This window comes from Apus apus, chromosome 12 (assembly GCF_020740795.1).
Source record: "Apus apus isolate bApuApu2 chromosome 12, bApuApu2.pri.cur, whole genome shotgun sequence".
NCBI lineage: Eukaryota > Metazoa > Chordata > Aves > Apodiformes > Apodidae > Apus > Apus apus.
Genome location: NC_067293.1, coordinates 5,000,590 through 5,016,623, shown reverse-complemented (window position 1 = coordinate 5,016,623; position 16,034 = coordinate 5,000,590). Strand labels below are relative to the sequence as shown.

Sequence of the window (16,034 nt, the reverse complement as noted above, 5' to 3'; positions counted from 1 at the left end):
CTGCTACAGCACTTACGTGAGCAAGGTGTGAGGGGCAGGAGATGGCTGGCTGGCTCCAGAGCCACCCCACAGCCCAGCCTCACCCCACTGGGGACAGCTATTTTTGGTTAGGAGGGTAAGGCTATTGTGTGATGGCACCAGCTTGTACAGGTGAGACGGGACGCCGACTGGCACCTGAAGAGGGTCCCGGGCACTGTGGAGGGAGGGTGGGTGAGCGTGAGTGTGTGAAGAGGCAGGAGGGAGCCAGGCCCACTATTTGCCAGCAGCAGGGGCAGCAGCCACGATCTCCTCGTACTTGGGCGGTGGGTCATTGTAGGAGACACTGGTCTCTTCGCCACTGCTGCTCTCCGGGTGGCCCGTCACCTCCTCGTAGGAAGGCGGAGGGGTGGCACTGGACAGTCTGGAGAGGACGGAGACTGAGTGCTCTGGCGGGTAGAGGGTGCCATCTTGCTGGGGGGTGCCCCCAGCTCTGCTGTCTCCAGCCACCCGGTTGGTGGCTTCTCGCTGATACTGGGTTTCCCCTTGGCTTTGGGACCTCTCCCGGTACACCATGACCCTGGGGAGGCTGCGTCCTGTTCGGCTGGCCAGGTAACGGTTCTGGGCATAGGAAGGGCGGTGGCGGGTGGCCTTCTGAAGCTGGCACCTCCAGATGATGAAGAGGGCAATGACTATTAGAAGAGCCACTCCCAAGAGGGGCACCACCACATACATGGCATCTGAGCGCTCTGTGCTGTGCCCGGGGTCCTTGACAGAGTAGACAGAGTTGGTGTAGCCCTTCCAAAACTCCATCTGTGGCAGGAACAGAGAACCAATCATCATGTACTGCAGGTGGGGACAAGCACCCCCTGACCACCACCAGCAATAATCACTGCCCTCCCTCAGGCCCACAAAAGAGGCAGTTTTTCAGCTGCCCTCCCCCCCCCCCCACCACTCGCCAGCATCTGAGGCACTGTGGGAACCAACACAAAACATCGTGGGGACATCCTTCAACAGCAGCCAACAGCCCCCACACCAAGCAGGGATAAATCTGGCTAACACCAACCCCGACCTGGAGAGTTAGGGACAACAGCACAAATTTCCCACACATGCCATGGGAATGCCAGCTTGACATGCAGCTGTGGGCAGGGTGTCCTGGCAATGCCAAGGTGAGAGCATTCCCTGGGAAGGGAAAGTCATGCTGGAAAGTGAGGCCATAGAAAAGGACAGAAAAGGACAAAGGTGACAAGGGGAGGCTGTTCCCCCTGTGCTTTTCTTCTCTGCCCCCAGCTTGTTGAGGCATAAGTTCTCACACATCCACTGGGGAACAGGGCAGGAGAAACCCACCGTCTTCTCCTTGTTCTCGAACACTTCCTTGACCTCCTCATAGCTGCAGACCTCCTCAATGCACTCCCGCTCAATGGTGCCCTGCCGGATCTCCTCCAGGAAGCCATTGGCCCGGGGAAAACGCTTCAGTAGTGAGTGGGCATCCCTGGCCCCCAAGAACACTGCAACACACAAGGCAGAGACATGCTGAGCAGGGACAACCCCATACTGGGCCTCTGCCCAGCCAAGCTTTTCCACCAGGCTTCCCACAGGATTTTGGTGATCCAGACGTGCCAAACACCAAAAAGACCAGGGCTACAATTCAGTTAGCACAGCAGAGTGCCCACTGAGAGAGGGCACACACAGAGGGGTGCAGGGCTCTGGGGATCTGCCTGGAGACATACAGCACCAGGAGCACCTTTCCAGCAGGACAGAGCTGCTAGAGACATCAGAAGTGGCAGGTGCCGACCACACAGGGCAGCTGGAGAAAAGACAGAAGGCTCCAAAAAGACTTATTCTCAATCTCCTGTCCTTGGTGGGATTTCACCTTACTGACCCTTGGCTGCACGGCAAGTGAGATCCCACCAGGTGGCAAGACCCTGCAGGGCTGGGACACAGAGCTGGTCCTCTCTGCCAAGACATGGGGCCAGCACTGAGATGGACTCACAACACACAATGCACTGAGCATCATTTCACAGTCCTGCCATGCATCGCTCCAGAGCCCCCTCTTGCTTCACACCCCCGTAGCCTCTCAGGAGGGCAGACAGCCTGCAAGCTGGTGCCCCTGCTGCCAGCTTCTGTGGGGTCATGCAAGCTCAGATGGCTTCAGGGACCCTGTCCAGTTCCCAGAGAAACCTCTGTGTCTGTGCCCAGGCCCAAGAAGGGCAAACATCCTCAACACAAGGGGATGCAAAGAGAGTCATGGACCAGGTACTGAAAGGGGTCTGAGCATCACGTTCTCTTTCCCACTGCACTTTGGTGCAGAGGCCTTACAAACCTCTCTGCTCCCAAAGCCTGGGAGACTCTATTGTTGCCCACATCAGGTCTCCCCACAGAGCATGCAGTCAGGAAGCCAGACTGAGCAGGAACAGCACATTCCTGCCTGCAAGAGAGACAGCCCTTGCAAAGCCTCTCCCCTCCCTGTTCTGCTGAGGGGGGAGACCTCCATGGGGTGTTTGGAGCAATCACCTACCAGGACCTGCAGCAGGACAGGAGAGGCAAACGTGTTGTTGCTCAGAAAGCAGAAACTCCACACAGATCACCATCCTTCCAGGACCCAAACATCCCATGCACACATTTAATAAGAGTATTTCCGTAATGCAGCTCAACACACTCAGCTGCAGGCTGGCACCAACTCTTCCCACCCATAATCGTGCTGCTTCCCTCAGGGAAGATGAATCAGTTCAGCTGGCTGATCCACAGAAACCTGTTTACCTCCTCCACCCTCCTACTCAGTCTTCTATTGGATCAACCAGATGAACCAACTCCCATTGCAGCAACACCAACAGATAAAGGGCAAGGAGGGGACAGCCAGAGTCTCCCATTAGACCAGCTTGGCCGTAACACAGAAATACTCCCTCAGTAAGGAATCCTGGTGAAGATCAAATATAAGAGTCAGTGAAAAGCTACCAACTTCTTTCATTAAGAGCCTTTTACCAGAGACAGACAGGTTTCCTTCTGCTTTACCTTCCATGCATCCTGCTCCTAAAATGATACAGCAAAATATTTGTGAGGGTATTTGTAAATGTCAAAGCAGCAACAAGATCACGGTGTAGGCAAGTACTACTGTGCTACACCATCCTGTGCTTGGAGGCACTGTGCTCTTTTCGTGCTGTGTAGGTGCATTTTCTCCCCCATAATTTATTAATGGCTTGCTTCAGTGAGAGAGTTTGGAGGGCTGAAGCACTGAGGTGTGAATGAAGAACAGCATGAATGATATGAGTCAGAGACCTTCCTTCAGAATTGACTTTATTATGCAAACCTTTTGTTGCTGTTGTTATTTTTGGTTTGTTTTTTTTTTTACAAGAACAACTGAAAAAAGCATGTTTGAGAGGCACAGAAGGCATCTTGCAGGAGGGCAGGGATCAGCTTGCCTTGGCTGTCACAGTTGAGGAGGGCAGTCCTGGCTGGAGAGGGAGCAGGCTGAGCTTCTCTTGAGCCCTTCCAGAATGAGATGAAATTTTACAAAGACACCATCCGTTCCATCAATGTCCCACCCTTTGGTGAAGAAGTCTGGCTCACCTCCTTTTCCTCCCACCTTGACTAGGCTGTGGTATCAACTCTTCCCTCCTCAGCACTCAAACCTGAGCCTTTTTCCAACATCCTCAGCACACCTTGGAGCAACAAGCTTGGCTGCACATCTCACTGTCAGGGTTTTCCATCCCTGCAGGTTACAGTCACTTGAGCCCTTCTCTGCTTTGCCATGCTGAGCTGGTCACTATGGTGGTAAATAGAAACAGGCACCCAGGCAGGCAGGTATCACAAGCAATGTCCCAAGGGAAAACGCTGGAGCTGCGTGCCTCTCCCCACATCCCATTTTCCTCAGGGACCTAGAAATGGCAGAAGAGCAAAAACTAAGTCACTGCTCCCTCCCCTCTTTTACCTGGGAAGTGCAAAAAGCTCCCACATGCCTGGGGACCAGAGCAGGAAAAACAACGGCCTTCAGGAAACAAGAGCCTTGCCAACCCGCACCTCCAGTCTGGATCCCCAACTGACATGAAAAGCTATGCAGGTTCTGTCCCCAAACTGCAGGGCAGAAGGGACTTCCCAAGGCCCTGCAGCCTCAGTACAGACCCCTTCTGCCTCTCCAAGTCTCCCCACACCAGCTGGAGAACCGGTGCTCAGGAAAGATCAGAGCTATAGGCAGGGGGGAGCAGGAGGGAGGGCTGGGTTCACTGCATCTCTGCTGGGTTTCCTGAGGTGCTGCTGGCCCCTGGTGGCAGCCAAGCTTGGCCACGCTGCCCCCCCACAGCTCTGCTGCCCGGCTTGTGGGGACACCCTCGGGGCTGCTGCTCTGCAGATCGACACGTGGCTGTGCCCATGGAGGGACAAGGCAGGGTTGCGTGCTGCCAGGAAACGCATGATGGTGAACATGCTGACCACCACATCCCCCTCCTGCACCATCAGGGTCACCATGAAGGGGACTGCTTGGCAGAGGACACTGCCACCACAGGGCACACCTCCACCAGTAAGTGTTGGTGAAGCTCTGGGAAGGAGAAAAGGCAGCAGTGGAAGAAGGCAGGGACCCAGCTAGGTACCCTCCTCATCAAAAGAAGATTAAAACTGCCTTTTAAAAACACTGTCTGAAAAGCCCGGCTCCCTCCCCCACCTAGCACAGCACATATAAAGAAAGAAGGCGTGATACCTGTCATCTCTGGCGTCCTCTTGCTGCCCAGTGTGGCTACTGCCTCCACCTTCTTAGCTGGCTCCAGCAACACCCCGAGCAAATCCCGAGATCCCAGCCAGATCTCCACATCTCCCATTGACAAGTGCCGTCCTCCCGGAGCTCCCATCTCACGGCTACGCGCAGCCTCAGCGCAGGCTGCCCAGGAGAGCGAGGAGGGAGGGTTGAGTCCAGCTCTTTAGAGACCACACACCATCCTCCACCCTCGCCAGCCTCAGCCCAGCTTTAGCCACTGGCCCCAAGCAGCCCCATCTGCCAGGTGCTCCTTCAGACACTGAGATGCGGGGTTGGGTTGAGCAGCTGCCTGTCCACTGGGAAAGCAGAGCCCCAGTGCCACCAGCCACACGGGCTACAAGGCAGCGTGTTCCCCAGGATGGGCAGCTCATGGGATGCCAGTCACGAGGAGCACTGTTGCTGGGAGATGGCAGCGCAGAGCAGCAACCCCTGCAGAGGGGTCAGTCAGTCCCAAGAGCCTCAGGGGGGCCTGCCTTGCACAGCAAGCATCACGCCACAAAATGCTGCAGCCTGCGGGGAGTCCCAGAGAGGTCAGCCCTTCAGCACCTCCTCTTGACTCCCACCTTGCACAGGGGAGAGAGAAGCACAAGTCAAACTGCACCTCAGCCCTCTTCCAGGGCTAACAGCTGCCAGCATCTGCTCCCCACAGAGAATAACACCCCCCAAAAGAAGCACAGGCACCCCGTCCTTGAGAGGTAGCTGCCAAACATCCCCCTTTTCCCCTCCAGCACCACTGTCACCTCTCCATCTTGACTGGGGAACACTTACTTGCCATGCTGCCTCACTCGGCTACGGGGAGCTCCTGCCTACCTGCAGGGAAGAAAACAGGAGAGTCACTGACAGCTTAAATTTCACCCCCTGAAGCCCAAGACCTCCATCACCCAGGAAGAGACTCATGCAGAGAGAAGGGAGCTGTCTGGTGGACCCAGGACAGTTCCCAGCCAAGCTGTGCCTCTTCAGGGAGCCAAGGGGCTCAGGGCACCCTCAGCTCTCTTGAGAGCTGGGGCAGCTCTTGGCCGTACTTGTGCTGCCCCAGCCCAGGGAGGGCCAGGGCTCTGCCCGGGAAGCCCAGAGGGCTGCAGACAAGCAAAGCAGGAAGGGAAGAAGTGGAGGAACGACAGTCCCTGTGTCTCATCAACAGACGAGATGACCTGCATGTCAGAAGCTGCTGGGAGCAGCCTGGTGCTCTTCGCTCCCACAAGAGATTGATGGATACAGGTAGAGCAGTCATCCTGTTTTAGATCCACAGCATGACAGTTCTCACTTCTGCAACTCCTACCCACAGTCTGCAATAAACAGGGTGTCCTGGTCTGAGCCAGGATGTAGCCAATTTTCCTTTTTACTGATTTTTTTTTCTTCAGTGAGCTTTCTTTTAACTAGCAACATTCTGTTCTAGCTAGACTGATAAGACATTGGAATGTTTTTCTAACACAGAAGATCACAGAAGACAACTTCCTTCCTGCTTCTTCTTTCCTTCACTTCCACCCATGTCCGGCGCCCGGGGAGGACTCCGTCCATCCAGCACCATCGACCCTTAGGCTGGAGCTCTCCTGACCCTCATCACTCTGTGCTTTCTCCAGCAGCATCTCTGGGATTCCTCGGGACTGTCCCAGCTCAGGGGAGTGCTGTGGGAGTTGCTGGGGTGGGGGGAGGCGAAAGGCTTTTGCTCATACCTGAACATATCTGTATATAACTGTATGTATTTTCTCATAGCATTAGTGTATAATTAAAGCTGTGTAGTTTAGTTTTCAATCCAGCCAAGTCTCTCTCTTTTTCTCTCTCTCCTTCCCTACCTGGGTGGGAGGGGGAGGGGATCGAGAGCATTGTTGTCAGACCTGAGTCAAACGCTGACACAGGGCCATACTGTTTTCTCTGCCATAAAGCTGACTACACAGCAGGGAAGAAAAAGAGATGCATCTCATGAAGGCTGTTGGGCCAAGCTAGGGCTGCAGCAAGAGTGACAGAGCTCCCCACACACTCAGGACATCAGCTCTCCAGCTGGAAAAGCACCTGTTGTGCTTCAAAAGCAAAACTAAATGAAACCCCAAAAGACCTGCAGAAGCAGAGTATACCCCTCTCTGCTCACAGGAGGAGTTTCACTCACTTGCTTTTCCACACTTCCCCCTGTGTTCAGTGCCCCTCTAATCCAACTACCCTGGGCAAACTCATCTCCTCTTGCCTTGTGTGACATCTTGCTGTGGCAAAGCCACAGCTCTGTCAGGAGACAGAGGGGACAAGACTAACCAGCTCTCACAGGAACTTATTGTGGATGAAGGAGCAAACAATTAAAAACAGCAGCTGGGGCAAGGTCAGGGCCATTCACAGGGTCAGTGAGGCTAGAAACACACTTCTCACTTTAAGTAAAAGGAAGGCATCCAGACACACAGGAGGACTGATGCTCATCACCACAGCTGGCACCACCACACCTCACCAACAGCCACCTTCCCAGTAAACCTAGCTCCTCTCCCTGCCAACCTCAGGTTTTGTGTGGTTTCTGAGGTTCCTGCACCAAAAGTGTCAAGAGGCCAAGTAAGCCTGGAGCTGTCTCCAGAAGCAGAAAGCAGCTTCTTTCCAACAGTTTGTGAAACTCAGATTGCAAACCACAGTCAGGAGTTTAAGCAGGAATGAGAGAAAGCAGCAGAAAACTGGAATCACACAGGAGGGGTCTGCTGCCTCCTGAGCCCCAGGAGGCCTTTTCTCAAGAAACTGTGCACCCAACCCTGCTTCTCTGAGCTGTTCTAGGGGATGCAAGAGCAGCTGAGAGACCTCTGGACCCATGCATTCCCCCACAGGCTGCATCAGCTCCGTGGTAGGTACTACCTGACCTGCTTTTGCTGCCATCAGTTTTTACAGAGACCCAAACCCCCAGGATAAAAGAATGCTTAGCATGGAAAACTTGCCACAGTTTCCACACCAAAACCTCTGTGTTGCTCATTGTTTCAGGCATTCTCCCTGTTTGACAGAGAGGAGAACAGAGACACATAAATAAGGATATTCAAGACCAGACTTGTCAAGATCCCCAGCTCCATAACCTGCGTCATACATCGGGCAAAACACTTAATGCATCAGAAAGATTTTATCTTAACTTTTTTTCCAAGTATCTGTGCCAAGGCAGCCAGTGTCAGAGCTCAGAGATGCTTTATTTCAGTACAACAATAAGCCTATGCAAGCCTACAAAGCACAAATGATGCCCACAAGAAGGGCACACACCGCAGACGCTTCTCTTTATTTCCACACACAAATTCTCAACCACCTCCCCTGGCTCCGATGAGGAGGAAAAGCCAGAGCCCAGCACGCAGCCTCCCTCCTGCCTCGGCACAGCCACGCCAGCCCAGAGGAGCCTGAAGCTGGAGGCTGACCTAGCAAGACGCCCACCCAGTCCCAGTCCCCCCACCCCCCTTCTCCGGCTTCCCAACACGCGTTCGCCTCCTCTATAAATACCCCATCGACAGGAGGTTGCTACGGCAACCACGGGGAGGCGCGGGGGATGCAGCGGCGAGAGCCAGGATGCTGCAGTCGCTCGCTCGTGTCTCCCCCCCGGGCTCCCCCCATCTCCGCCCCCGCTCCCGTCACCGATGCCAAAGGAGGAAATCGTGCTGCTAAAAGCTGGTGTGCGCGGGGTGCCGGCCCACCCCCCCGCCCCCCAGCAGACCTCGGGCGGGCCTTGGGGGGCACGATGGGAGGCGGCCCCTCCCGGCCAGGCTGGGGGGGCACGGGGCGGGGGGATCCGCAGCCGCCGGGGCCGCGCGCGGAGGGCAGGGAAGGGGCCGGCTCTCCCGGCATCACGTATCCGCGGCTGCCAGCCGCTCAGCGCGATCCGAGCAGTATCTGGGGGGCTTCCGTGCCAAGACCCACAGCGAGGAGAAGCGGCTGCGCCGGCTCCTCCCGGCCAGGGACCGCTTGGGTCCCCGCGGGAGGCCAGGATGCCCCACCTTCCCAAAACAGCCTTCGCATCCCGTTCAGCCCCACGCGGTCGGTCCTCACGCTGCCCACGGCGAGACTCTGCCCCGGCCCTCGGCCCCTCCACCCCGGGTCTAGCCCTGCCCTCTCCAAACTCGACTCCGAATCATTTCCAGCTTCTAGTGTCACAGCAGAGCAGGGTCCCCCCGAGCTCACCTGCCCCCCCGGAGCTCACCTGCCCCACCAGCCCGAACGTGAACTTGCCAACTTGCCCAACTAGTCCCAGACGAACCCCACCACCGCACCTCCCGCCCCACGGCCCCAGCCCCGCCGACACATCCCACCTCGGCCGCGCTTCCCTTCCCTAAACGCCCAGAGCCCCCCGCCAGCTCCACGACCCCCGACCCCCACCTCTCCAGCCTTTCCCTCCTGCCCCAGCACCCCATACAACCAGCCCCACCGCTCCCGTCCCCCCGCCCCGCGGACTCCCTCGCCCCCCGGCCCTCCCCGGGACTCAACACCGCTTCGCCGCGCTCCCCCGGGACCCCCCGCCCGTACCTCATGGCGCCCCGCTCCTCGCGCCCTGCCGCAGCCGCTCCCTCCCGCCCACGGGGAAGGGAAGGCCCCGCCTCCTCCCTCCCCGGCACCGCCCCTCGGCCAATCAGGTGCCCCCCAGCCGGCACGCACCGCCTTCCTCCCTCGGCGGCTCCAATAGAAACGCGGGACGCGGGCGTGGGCGGAGCTAAGGCTCCACCCGCAAACCCCGGCGGGACAGATAGCCAATGAGAGAGGGCTACAGCTACCGGGGGTGCCGCAAGGGCGGCTGGGAGTTGTAGTCCCTGCCCGTGGCAGCGACGCGGCGCTGCGGGGCGGGCTGGCCGGGGCGCGGGCACCCCACGCGTGTCCCCGCTGCCTGCCCGGGCGCTGCCCGCGGGGCTGGCGGCTGCCTGCACCTCCGCGGTGCCGCCGGGGCTGCCCCTTGCCTGCTGCACCGCGCTCTCACACGGGGCTGCCGGGGCCGCCTGCCTGCGGCGGGGGACCCGTCACCGTGTCCCCTGCCTCCTCCTCCTCTTCTTCGTCTTCGTCCTCTTCCTCCTCCTCCATCTCGCTGTCCGAATCATCGTAGAGGCAGAGGGTGGCCTGCACCGGGAAGTTCTCCAGCAGCTTCTCCCCCACGCTGTACAGATAGTCAAAGGACTTGGACTTGGGCCAGAGGAGCCTGCGTGGAGAGCGCGGGTGAGAGCCCTGCGTGCCCGCTGCTCGGGGCTGCCCGGCCGCCCGGCCGCAGCCACCTACCTGACCGGGTGGTGGAACAACGACAGCGTTTTGTCGGGGCCGCCAACCCCTCCCGCCTCCCGAGTCCAAACCTGCGGAGACACAGTCGGGGTGAGCCCCTGCCCTGCGGCGGCTGCTGCCCCCTCCTCCCGGCACGGCGGCAGCCGGGCAGCAAGGGCAGGGGACCCTTCCCTCCCACGGCCGGGGTGATGCCCCACAGACCTGGCAGAGCCCTGCAGGGTCAGCCTGCCCTGCAGCCAACTTCTCCCCCTTCCCCTGCCCCAGCGTTTAGGTCCTTATGCCCCCGCAAAGGAAGCTGGCATCTACCCCCCTTCCCCGGTGGGCTTTTTGCCAGTGTAATCTCCCCCCCGTGCTCGAAATCTCATGCCCAGGCATCTCGCTAACCCCCTGAGGAATGCCCGTGATGCCTGGGAACAGGCGGCCCTTTCAGGCCCCCGCCGTGAGGCAGCGATGGCCGCGGCTGCCCGGGGTGTCTGCCTGGCCCTGCCCTGGCCAGCCTGCGTGGCTGGTGGGGCAGAGGGTGCTGCGCCGGGGAGGGGTGGGCACAGCGCTGCCCCCAGACGCCGCTGAGCCATAAGGAGCCTAGGGCGACAGGCTGGTGTTCTGCCAAACAGGGACCCCAACCCTGCCAGCAGGAAACTGGGGCGAGGGAACGACCCAGCAGGGAGGGTAAAACTCACAGTGTCCATCTGCTCCCTCCGTTGCCCGGTTCCCTCCTCTCCTTGGGGCAGCCACGGTCTCCAGAGAGTTGGGGATCTAGATGCAAAGCACAGGTTCAGCACTACAGCCTCCCACCCTGGCCTGCTCCCCCCTTGCCTTGCTCCCCCCTCCCCACCACAGTCACATACCCCCAGTCCTACAGTCCCACCCACCCGGCTCAAGCCCCTGCTGGGGTGCTGGATGCATCCAGGAGCAGTCATACCACCTCAGCCTTGCTGCTCCTCACCTTGCTCCAGCACCCCTGGGCCCCCCCAGACTCTGCACCCTCTCTTCCACCTGCAGCCGCCAGGATCAGAGGAGTCCCATGAGAGCAGGGAGCTGCACAGCCTTCACCTGAATCCAGCTGCAACCATCCCCATCCCACCTCCTGTGCACCCCCTGCCCTCCCACCCTCCGCAGTCCCTCCAGGCTGCACAGCACCCCGAGTACCTTCCCCCTTGCTCCAGCCCCGAGGCTGGGCAAGCACTGGCCACCGGCACCCGGAGCCCGTGGGGAGGCAGGCAACAGGCAGCAGCTTCCATGGTGGCAGGCAACGGTGTCCCCTCCGATGCTGCAGACCCTTGGTGAGGACACCTTTATAGCCCTGCCTCGGCTGATGACTCACAAATTCTTCAGGGCAGGGCAAGGGCAGGGGATGGAGGGACTAGGGGTGCGGGGACAGCAGTCTCTGGGGTGTGAAATTTGTCCCAGTTGTGTAAACAGAGGGTTGGGGGGAGGCTTTGGGTGGAGGGGCTGTGATCTCTGGTGGAAAAGCAAAACACAGAAGGGAAAAGTTAGACACCATTTGTGAGAAAATCCCCAGGGGAGGACAGGGGAGGGCAGAAACCATTAACAAGGATGATTAAGTGCTCTTGGTAGCCATTTGCATAAAGGAGGGGTGACACAGGGAAAGGAGGGGGACTGCTGGCACAATGGGCATGGGATGGGGACAGTGCAATGGCCACGTGATGGGACAGCCTGATGGGCATGCCATGGGCACAGTGTGGTGGGCTTGTGATGGGGACAGCACAATGGGCATGATAAGAGGGTGATGGGCTGCAGCAGGGGCAAGCACAGAGCGACCAGGGGCCAGGTGATGGGATGCCCAAGAGAGAACAGGGAGGGAACATGAACAGCAGGGGTGTACCCCAGGAGCAGGCAGGGCCATGGTCCTGCTCAGGCATCCATGGTGCCTGCTGGGATCACCCCAGGGAGCTGCAAGGCACCGTTCCACACGGCCAGCACAGTAGGGACAGCATGTGCTTGCCCTCTCCTTTGGCTTTTTGAGATGTGAACCATACCGGAAAGTACAGAAAAGCTTCTTGATACAAGGGTGCAAGGTCCACCCCTGCCTCCAGCACTGCCATGTGTCCCATCTCTGCCCACTTGAGGTGAGGTGCTGCTGGCAGACAGGTCACCTCCTGCTCCCTGGAGGGTTTCAATTTGGAACAAGAAAATGGCAAATGGTCCCTGCTGTAGCTCTGCTACAAGCATCCAGACAGCCCTGTCCTAACACCGGCTGGAGCCTGCTCAGCTCCAAGCACAATTTGTCACTAGGGGCCCTCCCTGCCCCTCTCCATCTGCAGCAGCCGGCGAGCAGGAGGGGGCACGGGGCCAGCGCAGCCCTCATTACCGTCTCCATTTGCTCCTCATTTGGGCCAAGAGTCTTAAAACAACAAACCCTGCAGAGGACAAGCAGGGCCAGGAGGAGCAAACCAAGACCCCAAGCTCACCCTGTGGGCTGGAGGAGTTCAACCTGCTGGCGTTTCAGTGCCCCTCCGACCCCAGCACTGGTGATGCAGCCTGAAGCGGGCACAGGGACGGTGACACAGTCACCTGCCACCCTTCAAAGCTGGCTAGAAAGGTGACAGCAAGCCACAGACCTGAGCCACTTGGACAAACCTACCCTGATAATTAATAGACAATAAGCAAAACAAGGCAACCCAGGTTCCCAATCCTTCCCGACACCGAAAGGGTTTAATTCTGATCTGCAATAAGCCTCTGATGCAGGCTGAGATTTGCAGGTGGATTTTGCAAAGCTGTAGCTAAACAATTCACAGCTCCTGATCCCCTGGGCCAGGGCTCTGGCCACTCGTCCTCCCTCAACCAGCCACCTCCAGTTCTGGGTAACCCCTGGCCACAGCCACTCTTGGTCCACACCACGTCTCCTCCAGCTGCCACCGTAAGTACCGCAGAGCTCCGGCATGACCCTTTTTGCCAGCACCCTGAGCACCCCGAGTGTTTCTTTTGCAGCAACAGCTCCGAGATGGAGCCGGAGGTCTTGGTTAGTGCACTGGAAAGGAGACAGGCAGTTGGGAAGCTCTGGTACCAAGCACTTGAGGTGCTGGCAGGGAGACAGGGAGACAAGCAGAGGCCCTGGGCGGTGGCAGGGCTCTCAGCCAGCGCGTTCCCAGAGCGAGAGGCTGCCGGCCGCCGTGTTGGCGTGTTGTGGGCTCAGTCTGGTTTCGCAAGATGCTGTGGGAGGGGGAATTTTGAAACAAGGCAGAAGGGAAAACAAACCACCCTACTCCACCATCTCTGCCAAACGCTCCGGCCCGCGCCCAGGGCTGGAGATGGCACCGGTGAAAAAAAAAAAAAGCCCCACTGATGCAGCAAGCACAAGCTGCATCCCAGTGTGCTCACCCCACCAAGGGATGGGTCACCCCACTTGGCTGGGGCGCTCTGGGGAAGCATCTCTGTGGCTCTGCCAGTGTGCTTTGCCCTCCAGAGACCTCTGGGCTCTCCCGGGGATGCAGGTGTTGCTGTCACATGCATCCCTCTCTTATCATTGTCCCCAGCAGCACAAAAAGGCCAATAGCCATAGTTCAGTCTCAGGTGGATGCATGTCCTGCTGGAGTCTCTGCAGCTTGGGCTGGGTGGTTGCATATGCCTTGGGTGAGCCCTGCACAGTTGGGAACACAGCACAGTTCCCCTTCTTTGGCTGGGGTAGCCTTAGGGACACCACCTGAAATCACCTCCAGCAGGTCCAAAATAACGTGACGCAGCCATATCTTTTGGGCTCCATTGGCTTGGGACAGCACAGAAGACAAAAACCCCCCAGGAGGGCAGCAGACCCTCACCCCCAACCAGCAGCCAACTCTCCATCCCTGCCCGCAGCCCCGGCACAAGGGAGGGCTTTGGCATCCTTCCCGGGCAGCGCTGCTCTGCCTCTGAAGTCTGGCTGGGGAGATAGCAGAGGTGAAAGGGCTCTTGGCTCCTCCACAAGGCTTGAGTCAATCGTTAATCGGGGAGGGATTGCTTTCCACTCTTGCAGGTAACCTCCCCTGGCTCCCACCCACGTGCCAGGGCCCACACAAACCCAGCACCCCCGGGAGTGGGGTGGAGCTGTGGCACAAGGAGTGGAGCTGCTGGCAGAGCCATGGGAACGTAAGCAAGCCGGAGTGAGCCACCGCTGAGCTGGGTGAGAAGCCACCAGCTCCAAGGAGGTGACAGCCAGACCCCACCATGGTTTCTATGGAGCTTCAGCTGCTGGGGTACACCGTGGCCTTCCTGGGCTACATTGGCACCCTGACAGCCACACTGCTGCCCAGCTGGAAGACCAGCTCCTACATCGGCTCCAGCATTGTGACAGCCGTGAGCTTCACCAAGGGGCTGTGGATGGAGTGTGCCACGTACAGCACAGGCATCACCCAGTGTGACATCTACAGCTCCCTGCTCAACCTGCCTGCCGACATCCAGGCAGCCCAAGCCCTGATGGTGAGCTCCTGTGCTGTCTCCTCCCTCGCCTGCCTCCTCAGCATCGTGGGCATGAGGTGCACCGTCTTCAGCCAGGGCTCGCCAGGCAAGGACCGGGTGGCAGTGGTGGGTGGTGTGGTCTTCATCCTTGGGGGGCTGCTCTGCTTCATCCCGCTGGTGTGGAACATCCATGTGGTGCTGCGGGATTTCCACAGCCCCGTCCTCCCTGACAGCATGAAGTTTGAGCTCGGGGAGGCGCTTTACCTGGGCATCATCTCCTCCATCCTCTCCCTCATCGGTGGCTTCATCCTCTGCGCATCCTGCCCTGCCCAGGACCCAAGGACCACCTACACAAGCACCTACCAGCCCAGGCTGCTGACGGGCAAGAGCCCCCGGCCCTCTGTCAGCCAGACACAGAAGACCAAGAGTGAGCTCAATTCCTACAACCTGACAGGATACGTTTAGCAGCTGTGGTGGGAACCAGGCTGGCACCTCTCCCAGCTCCCCAGATCATCTGGACTGGCACCAAGGGAGCACGGTAAGAGGAGAGGACATGGTGGCATCTCCTGTGCTCAAACTTCTTGCTTACACACTTGGGGGGTTTGATCCCATTCTCTCCCCAGGGATCCCAAGAACTTTGTGACTGCTTGGAGATCCCAGCTGGTGGCTTACCTCAGTGAAGGATCCCAAATCCAGCTTCTCTTCCCTCCTCTGTGCTGCAGGCAGATCCTGGCACAGTGGGAACCCCAGCCCACAGCCCTAGCAAGTCTGCCGGGCGGAGGGTGGAAGGATTTGTGCCCCCAGGGACCAGCCTGCTGGCCACGAAGGCATCACAGGGGGGTCAGGGAGTCCACACAGGTCTGGAACAGCCACTGCGGGGGTTGAGTGCTGGTTGCAAACTGATGTTGCAATAAATCTGTATTTCTAGCCAGGCTGTGGCTGAGCTTTCCTCTGGCACCGAGGGGCCCTGGCAGTTCCCCTGGCAGGGTGGGCTGTGGTGGGGGCCATGCTCACCTGGCGTGGTGGGTCCACAGTGCAGAGTACCCCCAGTCCTTGCTCTGGCCTGTCCCTCCCACTCTGTGGCTTTGCTAGGAGCACTGTCAGGGGGAATAGAAGAGGGGGGCACTTCCCTTCATGGTTTGTCCCTGGGCACTGCACTGGGAGGTTGCCTTGTGCCACCAGCATGAGGTTGCCCGTGGGGGCAAGCACAGCTGCCCAGGGACTAAGGGCAGGAAACATACCCCCCAGCCCTGCTTACTTTTAAGGGTGCAGGTATCACTGGGACCAGAGAGCCCACAGAGGGATTCACTGCCCTCAGGTGGCTGTGGCACATCAAGTTTCCCAGGTGGTGGGGAGAACCCCAGCATCACCACATCTTCATCCCAGGATGCAGCCATCCTGAGCACCCAAGGCAGCTGCTGGCCACAGCGGGGGCTGAAACCCCCAACATGGCTGCAGAGGGGTCTCACAGGCAGGTCCTGAGCCCAGGGGTTCTTGCAGGGGCTGTGTTGGGAGGGCAAATGCCACCAGCAAGGCATCAAGGGATGAGCAGAGGCCAAGACTGCTCCACGCAACCCCTTGGTAGTGCAGGATGTGCTGCAGGACACAGCTCCCACAGGCTGCTGTGACACTGGGGGGTGCTGGGTGTGTGCCAGGGCAGGCAGGAGGAAAGGAGGTGCAGGCAGCCCAGCCCACAGCCCACTGAGAAGCAAGTACATTTTAA

At 58.8% G+C, this 16,034-nt stretch overlaps 3 protein-coding genes across 6 annotated transcripts; 1 reads left to right on the top strand and 2 right to left on the bottom strand.

Moving 5' to 3' along the window:
• Window positions 1–72: 72 nt before the first annotated feature.
• Window positions 73–9,226, bottom strand: PRRG3 (proline rich and Gla domain 3). Of its 4 annotated transcripts, none has more exons than XM_051630095.1 (4): window positions 9,179–9,226; window positions 5,489–5,530; window positions 1,324–1,484; window positions 73–789 (listed from the first exon to the last, which is right to left on the bottom strand). In XM_051630095.1, the coding sequence occupies exons 2-4, from the start codon at window positions 5,493–5,495 to the stop codon at window positions 253–255; spliced, it is 705 nt and encodes a 234-aa protein (XP_051486055.1). In that variant the 5' UTR covers window positions 5,496–5,530; window positions 9,179–9,226; the 3' UTR covers window positions 73–252. The 4 variants fall into 4 exon arrangements, 2 of the variants coding, with proteins under 2 accessions (XP_051486055.1, XP_051486054.1); XR_007890660.1 differs by lacking the exons at window positions 73–789; window positions 1,324–1,484 and adding exons at window positions 3,254–3,851; window positions 4,667–4,843; XM_051630094.1 differs by lacking the exon at window positions 9,179–9,226 and having other exon boundaries at window positions 5,489–8,140.
• A 330-nt stretch (window positions 9,227–9,556) lies between these two features.
• On the bottom strand, window positions 9,557–13,896 carry RIPPLY1 (ripply transcriptional repressor 1). Its single transcript, XM_051630104.1, has 4 exons — window positions 11,066–13,896; window positions 10,597–10,672; window positions 9,917–9,987; window positions 9,557–9,839 (listed from the first exon to the last, which is right to left on the bottom strand). Exons 1-4 carry the CDS (start codon window positions 11,155–11,157, stop codon window positions 9,620–9,622), a joined length of 459 nt encoding a protein of 152 aa, XP_051486064.1. The 5' UTR covers window positions 11,158–13,896; the 3' UTR covers window positions 9,557–9,619.
• Window positions 13,897–13,954: 58 nt separating this feature from the next.
• CLDN2 (claudin 2) lies at window positions 13,955–15,238 on the top strand. Its single transcript, XM_051630096.1, has one exon. It carries the CDS (start codon window positions 14,081–14,083, stop codon window positions 14,774–14,776), a length of 696 nt encoding a protein of 231 aa, XP_051486056.1. The 5' UTR covers window positions 13,955–14,080; the 3' UTR covers window positions 14,777–15,238.
• The last annotated feature ends 796 nt before the right edge of the window (window positions 15,239–16,034 follow it).